Here is a 15,356-nt window from a genome sequence, read left to right on the forward strand (position 1 = left end):
CGCTGACAGCAAGACTGCAGACGCCGCACCGGCCACTGAGAAGCCATCTACGTCGCCGTCTAGTGAGGAGAAAACAGGCAAGACGGCAGAACCTCAAGAGGCGAAGACGGAGACCAGTGTTGTGCAGAAGAAGGTGAAGCGCGTGATTGGCGATGATCTGGACGACGTGATCATGCCGTGCGAGATCTTCGACACGCGGGAGGCCTTCTTGCTGTACTGCCAGAACAACCACTGCCAGTTCGACCAGATCCGACGCGCCAAGCACTCGTCCATGATGGTGTTGTACCACTTGTTCAACCAGGGCACCACTGGCTTCACGTTCAGCTGCTCCAACTGCAAGACGACTTTGCTCAGTGGCAACCGATGGAACTGCTCGATCTGCCCCGTCTTCAATCTTTGCGATGCGTGTCACGACAAGACCAAGCACGAGCATCAGCTGCACTTGTTCAAGGTGGTGCCCATCCCGCGACCTGGAAACGAGGTCTCGAATGAAACTGTAAGCACCAAGGTCAAGGGTGTCGTGTCCAAGGCTGGAGGCGCAGCAGGACGCGCCATTAAGCGCGAAGCAGGCAGTTTCGATCTCAAGCGCGCGAAGCATGCCAAGGAGGCGGGAAAGACTACCAACTCTCGTAAGCGTAAGCTGCCTCAGGGCTCTCCAGTCACGACACCGACAGCTGCAGCGGTAAAGTCGGAGACACCGACACCCCCAGCGGACGGCTTATCCTCAGCGACGACAGCTAGCACTGCGACTACTGCAGCTCCGGCGGCTAATGGCTCGAATGGCAACGCAGCGGATGGGGACGCGGCCAAGAAGCGACGGATCCACAACATTGACCCGCAGCTTTTGCTCCAGTTGGAACACGCGAGCAGTTGTACGGTACCGAACTGCACGTTCTTCAACTGCAACCGCATGCAGGCAATGCTTAAACACGGCGCGATATGTGAGCAGCGACTGGCTGGCCCGTGCGTCTTGTGCAAGCGTATCATCGGTCTTCTCTCGGCGCATGCAAGGCAGTGTACCAAGGACTACGCGGCGTGCAAAGTCCCTCGCTGCGCCGACATCCGCCGCCATTTCCTCGCGCAGGTTCAGGCTCGGCAGCAGCAACTCCAGCGCGCACGACAGCAAGCTAATGGTGCTGCTGGTACGGATGGAACTGCTGCTGCCACGCCTGCAGCTACAGAGGAGAAGGATGCAGCGGCGTAGAGCGTATCGAGTGGCGTGATGTGTGTCGTGGAATTCGGAGTGACGTGTTGAAAACCTGCCAGTGCAAAGAAGAAGAGCCGAGTCGAGTAGGTAGGTATAGAAAAGTTTAGGAATAGGTAAGCGTGGCGCCGGCGTTGTCTGGGCGTCACTCTTTTTTTGCTAAGGAATGCGTGTTTTGTTCAGTCGCGCGCGTTGTTGGTCTGGTGAGCGCCATCTCGGAGCCTAACGCGGTGGGTGGAGTGAGCACTAGACGTTCGTCGTCGCTGCAACTTGACCAGAATGCTGCAGGCACGAGTGGATTGATCTTGCTGGTAGTGATCGGATCTAAGAGGTGGACGGATTCGTACACGGCGGCCACGAAGGCAGCACTCAAGCGAGCTGTGACTTCAGCGACCCCCAGAGCGTCTAAAGCGTCACGTGACTCGTCAGCTTTGGGGTTGTCATCGGGTTGGCTGCGTGGCGACCTGGAGCTGGGTGTATCGTTAAGCTTTACTCCCTGACAAAAGAGCTACAAATTCTGGGGTTAGTGCTTCAAGAAAAAAAAAACAGTTGCGTTGGTTATCGAACCTCTAGCGCACGCTTTAGCAGCCGCCGAATGAGTGCTGGGAGCTCTTTCAGTGCATCACTTACAGCCTCACGATCTACATGTACTGGTTGCTGTCGTGGTGATCGCGGCGACGTTGTTTGGGTTGTGGGGAATAACAAGGTCTGCCATGAAAATGGACATGTTGACGCAAGTTGAACTGCCAATTCTCGAAGTGTTGCTGAGGGAGCTTTAGTTCTAGCGTCGTGGTGAAGTCGACGAATTGCAAACTACGAGAAATGACGAGTTAGAGAACGGGGTTCTGGAGTGTGAGTGAGGAAGACGTACTCGATCGTGAATTTGGGGCATTGCACTGACAACTCGCTCCTCGAAAGGCACAAATTGCAACCCATTCGCTGCAATTGATACAACATGCAGAGCTCCTTCGTGACGAAGCTGCAACTCGCAACTTTTGCGAAAAAGTCAGTATTTTTGTGAGTGATACCAAGTTGTAGCGTGCTCACCTGGTCCACGCTAGACAAGATGAGCAAAATGCGTCAGCCTTTATGAACCGGATCACCCCCTTAGCTACTGGTACGTACGCGGCAAGGAAGTTACTCGTTGCGCTGGGAATTGGCCACGCTGCATGCGCTGAATATCTCGAGCTACAACGAACTCAACCCCCACACGTAATGCAGAGTCCGCAAGCTTTTCCGCGAGCGAGTAAGAGATCGCCATCTTAAACATCTACTGCAGCAACCTGTCTGTCCGTCACACTAAATTGTCGTGCCTGTCACGCTTTTCCGGACAAATCATTGGATAAAATAATTTAAATATTCCTACTGGCTGCCGAGCGCAGCGAAGGTGGCCACGATTGGCCTAAAAGCTGCCGAGCGCAGCGAGGCGGCCCAAATCGGCACCTTCTGCAACCCTGCGGGCCTTTGGGCCCGCCTGAGCCACAATCTGCCAGCCTATCATGCGAGTAGTGAAGCGAGCCGTAGCGAGCGAAACGGAGGCAAAACACAAGGAACGACATTCATTCTTTCCTGCCGCGTAGCGGCGGCACTCGGCTAGTCTTCACACAGCGCCAATACGTCTTTGACATCGATTTGCGCTGTCGATGGTGGCGATGAAGACATGAAGCGAATCGAACTCCACGGGCTGCCCATGATGCTAACTCGAAAATAAAAACAGAACTAGTGAAACTGCCGAACATCCCAGACCTACAACATTAACAAGCAGTGGCACTGCTTGTTAATGTTGCCAGTGGCCAGAATGCGCCGTAGACTCTACGGTAGACCTGTTGAATTGCACATGGTTCAAGGTCACACAGACACGAAACCAAGCGGAATTAATACATGTACAGGTATTAAAAGTCGATGGGATCACGCAATGTTACATGTAGGTGGTTACAGAGGAGAACTTTCATCGGCGATTGCCTTCCCTTTTTGATTCATCTTTTTGCACCTACTGTACTGGCAGAGCTGTTCCCGAAACTGCAAGATGGGCGGAATTCTTCGTGAGCCCGTCGTACTACGACGTGCATGCTACGACCAGATAACCAAATATCATATGATATTTTTGATAGTAATAGTACTATTTTCGATATTATATTTTAATATTAACTCATTTTTGCAAAAGTTAACATAATATTTTAATATTAGCTCGGAGAGCTGAAAAATATTAGATACTACATGATATTTTATGATATTTTCCCACTTAAGTACGTTTCTTGCCAGCTTACCTCTGTGAACCGAGCGGAGCCAAATAACTTTTTCGATCAGGTTCTAGAAAAGCAGTAGGCTTTAAGAATGACGATAGTATTTCACTGTGACACAGACAAAGGCGATCGAGATGGAAAACTGCAAACGCTTGCAGCTGTTAAACGTTGATAGAGCGAAATCAAGACATTTGTTCTTGTTCTCTACCGATCTCCTCGTCCACATCGTGCGTCTAATAAACCTGCTGCCTGTGGCGCTAGATTAATGCGCTCAGCAGTGCCAACACACGACGCCAACCTTGCCGTCACTCTCACAATTGTCCCTCCCTCAGGGTTGATTAGTAATACTTCAGCTAGTCGAGCGTTAACGACATCTGATTAGTGAATTAATCCCGATTACGCAATCTTGGAAAAATATAATATAGGATTAACTAATATTAAGTTGATATTTAATAATAGCATATTGTCTCAGAAGAAAATATTAGGTGATATTTCTTATATTAGCTGGTCTACAGGTGATATTTTCACAATATTAACTTCACCGATTTTGGAGTACCCTGGCTACGATGCTCCTTGAGCGATTAATCGAAAAAATCACAAAACATGTACATGTAATGACCTTCTTTCTTTGAAATTTCGGAGATATCAGACCGCAACGTTCGACTACTGTAGTTAATTGGCAAAGTCTCCGCAAAAGACTTCATGGTCGTGACTCTACTTTCGTGCTGGCAAGATCGTAGTTCATGGTGCCGAATCTCAACACCAAGTACGTGTACGTTCATGCCCATTTACTCTCCGTTATCATCTACATGCCGAATTGCAGTACATGTAGTCCTCAGCGATTCCGGCATGTACCCGGCGATGGATTGATCAGTCCTCCGACTGCAGCTGTCATTAGTTGAACCGTGTTGCCAGTCGACGTCCACATGATTGGTGCTCTGCACAAGCCGCTTTGTGTTCATCCGTATGATTGGTCTGGGGCACCCCTCCTCGCATCACAGCATCAGCACTGCCTAGTCTCCGTTGCATGACCGATCTTGTTTTGCCGTTGCGACGCCAGTTGTCGACTATCAGGTCGCTCTTTTGCGTCGGGTTATCCAGTCACGCCGGCGATTGTATATGACCGAAAAGACCTGTCTTGACGTGACCCCATCCTCCCCCAATACATGTACACCCGCTCATTTTCTATGTCAAACCGCTCGTGTCATTGAAGCGCTCTCTGTGACGGTTCACCGCCTCAGCGTAATGCCCAATTGAGTCATGATTGGCGCAAGGCATGCGCTTGATACAGAGGAGCTCAAAAGCAGTGTGCCATCACGCCTCAAGAGACCCGTGCCACTTCTTCCGCTGGTGTCTCCATCGTTGGCTGGCTGCGGGGTGGTCAGTGGTCACCGGCAACGATGAATGCCAACGAGATGCTACTGCTTGGTTAGCTTCGGAGACCATTTCGAAACTCGCCTCGTCCAGCACAGCACCACCAAAAAAGGAAAGTGGAAAGGAGACAATGGTCTTGTCCGAACACGCTTCATTCCTGTCGACACCTCGGTTGAGCAAGAAGGTGCAAGGTGACGATGACTATCTCGAGGCCAAGTCGCCCAACCCGATGGCCAAGTTTGAAGAAGGCGCTCTACGTGAGGGCCCGCCCCCGGACACGAAGAGCAAAACCTACATGGGCTTCCTGTTTCAGTACGTCGGTGCTGGAGTAATCTACAGCATCCTGTACAGCTTGACGTACCCTTTCTTAAACAACTTCCTGCGCATGTCTGGTGTGGCTACTGCATCGGCTACTGTGTTGATCGCGCTTCCCTGGTCTCTAAAGACGTTCTTCGGTATCATCACGGACTGCTACCCGATCTTCGGCTACCGTCGTCGTCCGTACATGGTCATCGGATGGATCGTGTGTGGTATCTGCTCCTTCGTAATGGCTGTTCTACCCGAAGGAGATCCGTACTACCCGGACAACGCGTGGGCGTCTCTGACAGAAGCGCAGCTCACACCCGAGCAGCTCTCCGAAATCAACTACGACGCCCCCAACAACGGCACCAAGTTCATTCTGCTCATGGTTGTCGCCAATTTGGGCATGGTCTTATCCTTCACGGCTTGTGGGGGTACCTTGGTAGAGCTCTCGCAACGGGAGGGCGAAAAGCGCCGTGGTGACCTGCAGACGATGATCTGGGTCGCTCGTCAAGCTGGTGGCGTCGTCGCTTCGGCTCTTGTGGGCTTTGGTCTCAACTCCGAGGAATACGGTGGCACTTTTGCCGGTTCGATCCGTGTGGGAGGTCTTATGGGCGTTTGCACAGTCACGTCGTTTCACGGCCATTGTGGCGTGGTTCTTCATCGAGGAGGAGCGAATGGAGCGCCGCTCGATGACTGTGGAGGTCGCCAAGCTGTTCGACTTGATCCAGTACCGCGTGGTGTACCAGGTGCTGGCGTATCAGTTCTTTGGCAACATGTTCTCCTACGTTAGTGTGACCGCTGCGACTCCGTTGCAGAGCGTTTGGCTCACTATTACGCCTGTGAACAGCAACGTCGCCACCATCATCTCGACGCTAATTTCTATGGCCTCGCTGTTAGCGGTGCGTCAGTGGGGACTCAACTGGAACTGGCGCTGGATGATTGTGATCACCCAGTTTGCGGTCGTGTTCGTGGACTGTTTCCCGACCTTCTTGACGATCTGGGATGTCGTCCGAAGCCAGTGGTTCTGGCTCGGTGTGCCACTGCTGGAGCAGGTGCCGTACAACATTGGCTTTGTCGTTTCGACCTACTGCATGGTCGAGGTCATGGAGGAGGGCAACGAAGCTGCTTTCTACGGTCTCGTTGTAGCCATTTCCAGTCTGGCGTCACCGTTTGCCACGGTTATCACCAAGAACATCGACGCCAACTTTGACATTTCCATGGCTGATCTCCAGCGTGACGACACCCGAGTGCGCGAACAGGTCACATACGCCTACCTGTGCTCGTACGCCTGCAAGCTCTTCTCGACGGTGTTTGTGCTGCTCATTCCGCATCAGAAAGCCGAGACGCAGGAGATGCGTCGCAACGGCGGCAAGAGCAAACTTGTGGGTATCATTGCGGTGATCTTGATAGCCTTTACGTATGTGTGGACCATCATGACCAACATCATGTCCATCTACCCCAGCACTGCTTGCCTTAAGATTGCTGGTGGCGACGGCTGCTAGAATACTTACACAGATTTATCGATGTCAGTGAAATATGGATCTTCATTTAAGTCAATACAAGTTTTTTCATTTTACTTATAGCGGACCACCAGCACGGACAGCGATTGCATCACATTGACTACATGCATTAGCTTAATACCACAGTAGTAGTAGTAAGACATGAGTCATCTCAATCTACAGCACCGCACTACCGGTTCTTGAGTGCGTACAAAATTACGTTACCAGGGCTGTCAGCAGTGTTCTAAACGCTGGCGTCTTTGCATGGATATCCTCAATTTATCAATGCTGCATTTGTTGGCGCAAATACAAGTGGATGTTCAAGTCGGCAACTGCACCATCGAGTGTTCTGATAATATCCGAGCGACAAACTTTTGAGACACCGCTCTGCTGCGAGATTTAAAAAATACTTCGTACGTGTGAAAGCGGGGAGAATGAAGGCTGCTGGCAAGGATAATTTCGAGCTGTGTTTCTGCTGCGGCTATATTGAATCAAGCAACGCATGTATTGTTAGACACCGCACCTGGAGTGAGTGGATTCTCAACGTACCGTGCTGTCCTCTTTACAACAGACACCATCCCACAATCCGAGCTTTCCATTGGTTCTCTTCCCTTTTCCTTTCAAATTCAGCTTGTCATCATAGGTTCACTTGGGAATCTGTTGGCGACTGATTTGCCGATTTGCCTTTTCCCCTCCTATAATAGCCGTTGGCAACTCATTTACCCACTTGTCGCCCAGGCGCCGCCACCTCTCAATAGAGGCCCGTTAAATCCGCCAAAAGATCGCTCGGGCATACATGGCGTACCGAGCCGACGGAGGCGCCCGCGCGCCCGTGCGGCGTCAGGCCGAGAGCAACTACTTGGACGTCGACCGCGAGCAGGCGCTGCGTCGCCTTGAGAGTTTCCACGCGTCCGCGCGCGGCCCATTCGAGCTTTTGCAGACCAAGTTCGGCTTCCAGCGCAGTAGTGTATCCAATCAGAAAGAGAACCTGGGCTGCTGGATCACCAATTACCAGATGCGCGTGCGCGCCGAGGCCCCGCAGGGCGCCGCTGAGAGCGTCGACTTTGTGACTCGCTCGGCGCTCACACGCGTGCACAAAAAGTTTTTCCGCAACTATGTGGCATGGTGCAAGTTTTTGCGTACGGCGCCGCGCTGCTCGGACCCGGAGAAGGAAAACACGTCGAGAATGGAGAAGGAGCTGGCGCTGTTTCTGCTACTTTGGGGCGAGGCCGGCAACTTGCGCTTCATGCCCGAGTGCATCTGTTTCCTGTACCACAATATGGCTGCAAAACTCGAGTTTTTGGCGACTTTGCCAGATGTGGACGATGGATTTTATCTAAACGAAATTGTGCGGCCAGTGTACAATGTAATTGCGCAAATGCGCTTGGCAACTGCCCCGAAAGGCCAGCGACCGTTCGACCACCAAGATACCACAAACTACGATGACGTCAACGAGTTTTTCTGGACCAATTTGTGTCTGGAATGTGACGAAATGAACGTGGCAAAGATGCTGGAGGTGCAAGACCACAAGACGTTCAAGGAGAAACGCAGCGTGTTCAACCCCGTGCTGGCGTTCTTCCGCGTCTGGTACTTTCTCGTCGTGGTGTTCCACACGATGGTCGTCATCTCGTACGTTTCCTACATGGCCGAGGGAGACGACAACGGCGGCTTGGGATTCTTCTTCCGAGTCTTCTCCAGTGACCAAACCAAGATTCGCGCACACGCTTTCTACACGATTTTCTGCACAGTAAGCGGCCTATTGGCCATGAAGGTGGTGATGCAGATCTGGCTGTTTGGGCTGCGTCTGTACAAGGACATGTGGATGGCTGTAGGCGTCTTCTGTCGCTTGTTCTGGCACACGTTGTTCTTCGCTCTGTTTATGGCAATCAACTTCTCTCCGGACGAGTCCGCGCTCTTCGGCTCCATGAGCAGCATGTTGCCAGGTGGAGGCGAGGCCGGCACGTACCTGTCCATGGGTCTAGTGTACATCGTTATCTACTGCATCCCAGTGCTAACAGCTGCGACGATCCGGGCGTTCTTCCCTAATATTATTTGGGGAATCCGCATGATTAATGCACTGGACGGCACCAGTCGACAGTATGTGGGACGCAACACGGCGCAACCGTGGGCCAACTACACGCAGTACAGTATGTCGTGGTACATGATCTTCTTCTGCAAGTTTCTGTTCGCGCTGCAGTTCATGATTCGTCCTCTGATGGCGCCGTCCCTCGAGATCTACGACCTTGTGGTGGACGACGACGGAATCTTCCAATCAGGACACAACATCATGTTCATCCTGGCCTTGTGGGCTCCTATCTTCGTCGTGTACATGTACGACACGCAGATTTGGTTCATTTTGTACCAATCGATCGTCGGGTTGGTCATGGGCAAGCGGATGCACCTCGGACACTACGTTGGCTTAGCTCAACTGAAGGTCGGCATGGCCGCAGCCCCCAAGTTGTTCGACGACAAGGTCGTGTCTCTGAGGACCAAAAAACCAAGTCCGGAAGCCGTCACGCCGGTGCCTGGAGGCGGCGAGGGTGAGTTGCGTCACCGCGACGTTGTGCGTCTTCGCTTTGCGATCATCTGGAACCAAGTGGTGGACAATTTCCGCCTGAACGACCTCCTAGATGACCGCGAGACGGTGATCCTGCAGTACCGTATCTTGAACAAGGGAGAGCGCATCCAGGAGCCGATTTTCCTATTGGCTGGCAAGTTGTCGAAGGCGATTGAAGTGGCAGCTAAAAGTCGCTCCAACAAGTGGGATATTGCCACGTTAGTCAAGAACATCGCGACGGCCGATGCGTTAGAAGGCATGAAGAACGGTATGGAGCTAGTCCGCGACATCTTTTACTTGTTATTAGGCGAGGAGGAAGAAAAGGGAGCGCTGAGTGTGTTGGAGTACATCTTCTCGTCTCCAGACGTCGTGAGCCTGCTGGACTTGACGTACTTGCCTCAGCTGTCGGACAATATGGTGGAGCTTCTCGCTGTGATCCTGGACATGCCAGAGGACATTGCGTCCATCGACGACTTGGCAACTGCGCCGGAAGAATTGCGTATGGAGCTGCACGTGCAAGTCTCTCAAGTTGTGGATCGTCTACGTGCCATCGCGTTGACAGTGGAGCTGATGCTGAACGACGACGCCGTCTCGCGTAAGCTGCACAACTGCCGCTTCCTCCAGACCACAGCCGACTTGGAGTTCCAGGCGCAACAGCTCATTTCTCTGTACAAGGCGGACGCTATGACAGAGACAGGATTGATCGCTGTGCACCCGTGTGAGGGACCTGCTACTCCGCCGCCACGTTTCAACCCGGACGACTTTATTTCCAGCTGCACACGCCTGTTCTTCCTGCTCCGATTGGACGTCGCCAGCTCGCTCCCTCGCTGTGAAGACGCTAAGCGTCGTATGGGCTTCTTCCTGCACTCGTTGTCGATGGAAATGCCGCGCGTGGACTCGATGGAAGCCATGCCGTCGTTCTCAGTCATGACGCCGTATTACTCGGAGACGGTGTTGTTCACTCTGGACGAACTGAACAACCCCGTGCACTCGAATCCGCTGTTTTCTGAGCTGGAGAAGAAGCAGAAAGCCAAGGGATGGACGGAGCTGACGATCATGAAGTATCTTATCACGTTCCACGCTGAAGAGTGGAGCAACTTTCTCGAGAGAATGGGCGCTGGTTCGCTCGAAGAAGCTCTAGATATCAACGCCCAAGAAGTGCGTCTATGGGCGTCTATGCGAGGCCAGACTCTAGCACGTACTGTGCACGGGATGATGCTGTACGAAGACGCCATCCGTCTTCTGCGCTGGCTCGAAGTGTACTCGCTTCGAGACATGAGTATCCAGGAGAAACTGGACGAGATGAACCGCATCTCAGCGCTCAAGTTCTCGTACATCACGGGCTGTCAGATCTACTCGAAACAAGTGGCCAATGGCGACCCTCGTGCAGCCGATATCGACTATCTGATGAAGAAATTCCCGAGTTGGCGAGTGAGTTTCGTGGATTCAATCACGGAGAAGGATGGAGACGACCGCTTCGACTGTGTATTGGTCAAATCTGAAGGCGGAGAGATCGTCGAAGTGTATCGTTACGAACTGCCTGGCAACCCCATCTTAGGCGAGGGAAAGCCCGAGAACCAGAACGTCGCGCTGCCCTTTACACGCGGAGAATACCTGCAAACCATCGATATGAACCAGGAACATTACCTCGAGGAGTGTCTGAAGATTCCCAACTTCCTGGCGACCGCGACACAAAGCGAAGAAGTGACTGTGATCGGCATGAAGGAGCACGTGTTCACCGGCCGTGCGTCGTCTCTAGCTCGCTTCATGACGCTCCAGGAACTGGTATTCGTGACGCTGACGCAGCGTGTTTTGGCCAAGCCGTTGCGCTCGCGTATGCACTACGGACACCCAGATGTGTTCGAGAAATCGTTCGTCGTAACCAGCGGCGGAGTGTCCAAGGCTAGTAAAGGCATCAACCTGTCGGAGGATGTCTTCAGTGGCTACAACGTCACTCTTCGTGGCGGTCTGGTGACCCACGTCGAGTTCATGCAGTGCGGCAAAGGCCGAGACGTGACGCTCAGTCAGATCAACGCGTTCGAAGCCAAACTATCCAACGGATGCGCCGAGAGTTGCTTGAGTCGTGAAGGACATCGCTTGACCAACTCGTTGGATTTCTCTCGACTCAACTCGATGTTTTACGGCCACTTCGGCTTCTACATCTGCAACGCACTCACGGTCTTCTGCGTCTACGTGTACGCGTACTGCAAGCTGTACGTGGCGACGCATTCCGAGGTGGAGACCACGGCCATCATGACGACTGGCAGTCTCAACTCGCTCGCTAGTGTCATGACGACGCAGTATCTTCTCCAGTTCGGTATGCTGACGACGCTGCCTTTATTCGCGACTTTATTCGTGGAGTTCGGGATCAAACAAGCGTCGCTCAAGGTGATCGAGTTGATCTCGACGCTAGGAATCGTGTTTTACGTGTTTCTAACCGGCACGAAGGCGCATTTCTACGACGTGGCGCTGATCCGTGGCGGCTCCAAGTATCGCGGCACGGGTCGTGGGTTCTCGATCACTCGTGACCCGATGGTGAATTTCTTTAAAGAGTACGGCGTCTCGCACTTCCGCAAGGCTGTCGAGTTGATCGGAGTGATGGTCTTGTTTGGGATCTACGGCTCCTTTGACATCGGCTCGGACGCGCTGGAAGAATACTGCGCTACTGCCGATTTTGACTGTGATAAAGACCCCGACCAGATCCCGGCGAACATCACGTCGCTTGCGGCGTTCAGCGAGAAATCCCAGAGCTACGGGATCGCGTCGTTCGCCGTGCTGTTCCTGGGTGCGTGCTGGCTGATGGCTCCGTTCGTCTTCAACACAGACGGTCTGGTGCTGCAGAAATCCAAGGTGGACATCGCCAATTGGTTCGCGTGGATGATGCGTTCGCAACACAAAGACGACGGGAACGAAGAAGAGACGGGCAAAAACGCCAGTAGCGCTGCGTTCCTGCACCCGAAAGACGGCTGGGACGACTGGTGGAAGTCTGACGTCGACTTGATGCTGCCTCTGGGTCCCATGGGGCGTCTCACGTACTGCATTCGTGAACTGCGTCACCCTCTGGCCATGTACTATGTCTTTATGACGGAGTTCGATCTCGCGTGGTTCGCTCTACTGTTCGGAGCCATGGGAGCCACATGGGTGGTGCTCTGGTTCGGTAACCGAGTGCACCACTGTGTGTCTAAGCATCGCAAGCTCAACTCGCTGTCTATCCAAGGTATCTTGTACATGGTGTCTGTGATTGGCGGTATTCTCTTGGTCCCGTTGATTCTTGGAGCTATGGGCGGCTGGTCCGTGCACAAATGCTTCACCTTCTCCATCGCCATGTTCTTAGGATTCAACTCGATCGTGCAGTACGCGCTGGCATTCAACGGTGTGTTTGGTTTGGAAGTGGCGATGTGGAGTCCCATGATGGCGTTGGGGTTCCTGATGGACATGATTGTGGGTCTGTTCTTAGTGATCCCGCTGTTCCTCCTGTCGCTGTTGCCGTTCATGCGTATTCTCCAAACGCGCGCGATGTACAACGGTGGATTCTCGCGTGCGTTGAGCTCTGGATCGGAAGTGGCGGCGTCGCTCGTTATCCTGCTTGGCGTGATGGGAGGATTCATCCACGGCTTCATGACGTCGTTCGTGTACACGCTGGGATACATCAACGACTCGAGCGAGAACTTTATGAACCGATCATTTTACTACTTCGTCATCAACAAGCTGCCGGACAAGGGATCGGAGATGCTGAACTACATGGAAAACGGCTACTTAAAGATGACGTGCGCTACAATGAGCATCGTCGCCGTGTTGTTGTCGCTACTGATCGGACGCGTGCTCGGCCGACGCGTCAACATGGCAATTGGTGGCAGTTTGATCTTCGTTTCGGTTGGTCTAAACTTCATCCCAAGCACGGCGATAATTATCGTATCTTGTGGCTTGGCGGCGATGGGAGCGGCTATGATGGCGATGAATTATCTGCTCTGGAGCTTTGAGATCTGTACGAAAGGCTGGCGTGGCAAGAGTGTGACGGTCTTCTTGATGGGCTCAATGATCGGCTGGTTCGTGCACTCGCTGCTGATGGCCAACACGAACGCCACGACCATCTCGGAGGACTGGGACAACAAACCCACTAACATGTGGCGCTTCCAGCCTTTGTTCGTGCAACCGGCGCTGATCCTCGCTTTCTTCGGCATCTTGTGGTTCGTGCCGGAAAGCCCCGTGTGGCTACTGGCACACAAGCAGGACGAGCCGGCGCGCGCCGTGCTCATCCGTCTGCGTCGACGGCAGAACGTGACGCCCGAGATGGACCTGATCAAGGCCGAGCTGGTCCAGAAGACCAGACAGAACCATCTCATGTTCCGCTTGGCTATCGTGTTCGCGCTCCAGGCGGTCTTCGGTCTCATTATGTCTCAGACGCTGTTGATCCGTCGTACGCTCCAGGTGAACGCGGACGACAGCGGCAATGCCAACAACTACTGGCAAGTGTACTTCGCGTTGTGCTGTGCTACGGGCTTCGCGTTCGGCAGCTTCTTGGTGGATAATGTGCGTCGCAAGACGATCTTGAAGGAATTTTTACCGTTCGTGGCGTTGATGGCGTTCACGTGCGGCATCATTGGTGCCGTGTCGGAGGCAGACGGCGGGCTGGTGCAGGCTCTGCTGTGCTTGCTGTACATCTCGGCCGGGTTGAGTCTCATGAGTGTGGCGTGGCTGGCTCCACTGGAAATGTTCCCGGCGTCGCGTCGTCCGCTGTACTGGACATTGTCGCTGTGCGTGTTCTACCTGGTGCAGGTCGTCGTGTACTTCCTGGACCCGTCGTTCGCACTCGCGCACTTCATTCTGTGCATTTGTTGCATCGTGCTCACGGCCGTGCTGTTCCTGTTCTGCGCCAGTACGAAACTGGGTGCAATTCAGACCAAGGCCGAGAAGAAATACCAGCGATCCATGCGCGAGTCGGCGCCCGAGATGGCAGAGTCCATGGACGTGCACGAAGACCAGGTGGACGACTTACACAAGCAACAGACGCGTATCGCGCAGACGTCCGCGATGAACCGGTCTGCCGGCGTCGCCGGCGCGTCGGCTGGCCAAGTCAACTTTGGCATTTCGGGAGTCAGTCGTGTAGTCGGATACAACGGCCCGCCGGCTAGTAGCGCGGCTTCACACGCGCGGAACAACGCGACGCAGTTCGGATTCAGCGGCGTGAATGTGGATGAGAACGACGAGTCTGTTCGTCAGACGACGTCCGAAGCTAGAGATCACTTCAGCTTCCACCGTCTTGAGAGTGGTGAGGAACCGGGTAACCCACGTATGCTCCGTTATGGACTGAGCACGGGGTTGAGCAGCGCTAACGAGAGCTCTCAGGCCTCGTCCACCGACATGTCTGCCGCGGCTGCTGAGCAGCAACATCTTGCCAAGCAACTGTCGTCCAGTTTCGACTTCGAGGCCGAGTTCGAGGAAGAGCACATTGATGATTTGCGTCAAGGACAGGTTAGCTACCCGCGCGGCCAACCTCGCTCCGTTTCGTTCCTGCAGTCACAGCGGTATCCTGACGCCGACGTGCACGCAGAGACCCAGTCCGTTCGGCTGTAGGGAAGGAAGGGGGGAACGTAGTCAGATAGTTGCAACGCTGCAAGTATGAAACCGCAGAATATATTTTTCGTTTTATTTAATTAATGTTGCCGGTTCGGTTGCTGATGGTGGTGCACAACCATTTTAATATCGGTCCTCGAGTCGCGAACACTTCAGTCCTGCAACCTGCCACGAAGAACAAGAATAATTGCCTCAATATTTGAGCTCTGGCTCTCGCTGCGCGACCAGCAAGCCAAATCTTTCACCATGGAACGATCAGAGATGTGGATAGGACAAGGGACAGTCAGTGGCTTCGATCTATGATCTCTTTGGTTGAGAGCGTTCTCCGTCACCGCGCTATCCAACGCGGCAGTCCATCGACAATCCACGTACATGCAGTGCTCAGCTCGAGACTACATCGTAGACGGTTGCTCCTGCTACAGAGCGACAAAACGGGCGTGGCCATCAATTCTTTAGGCAAGTTGACGTTTCTGGCAAAGCTTCCTTTTGCACCAGTCACCCATTTGTGCCTTTTTGAGCAAAGTTCGTGCGCCATTTTTCCACATGTTCAGAGCCAAACAAGACTCCACAACACCGCAACATCTGGCGGCACGACGTCCCGA

General features: G+C 53.3%; 3 protein-coding genes across 3 annotated transcripts; all 3 read left to right on the forward strand.

Annotated features, from left to right (window-relative positions):
* Positions 1 to 172: 172 nt before the first annotated feature.
* PITG_06356 (uncharacterized protein) lies at positions 173 to 1,131 on the forward strand (the record flags this gene model as incomplete). The annotated part of the gene is made up of 3 exons (XM_002998444.1): positions 173 to 282; positions 325 to 980; positions 1,025 to 1,131. The coding sequence occupies 3 exons, from the start codon at positions 173 to 175 to the stop codon at positions 1,129 to 1,131; spliced, it is 873 nt and encodes a 290-aa protein (XP_002998490.1).
* Positions 1,132 to 4,951: 3,820 nt separating this feature from the next.
* Positions 4,952 to 6,626, forward strand: PITG_06357 (uncharacterized protein; the record flags this gene model as incomplete). Its single annotated transcript, XM_002998445.1, has 2 exons — positions 4,952 to 5,746; positions 5,796 to 6,626. The coding sequence occupies 2 exons, from the start codon at positions 4,952 to 4,954 to the stop codon at positions 6,624 to 6,626; spliced, it is 1,626 nt and encodes a 541-aa protein (XP_002998491.1).
* Positions 6,627 to 7,419: 793 nt separating this feature from the next.
* Positions 7,420 to 14,754, forward strand: PITG_06358 (callose synthase, putative; the record flags this gene model as incomplete). Its single annotated transcript, XM_002998446.1, has 1 exon — positions 7,420 to 14,754. One exon carries the CDS (start codon positions 7,420 to 7,422, stop codon positions 14,752 to 14,754), a length of 7,335 nt encoding a protein of 2,444 aa, XP_002998492.1.
* Between the last annotated feature and the right edge of the window lie 602 nt (positions 14,755 to 15,356).

The sequence above is a fragment of the Phytophthora infestans genome, genomic scaffold, assembly GCF_000142945.1.
Source record: "Phytophthora infestans T30-4 supercont1.8 genomic scaffold, whole genome shotgun sequence".
Lineage (NCBI taxonomy): Eukaryota > Oomycota > Peronosporomycetes > Peronosporales > Peronosporaceae > Phytophthora > Phytophthora infestans.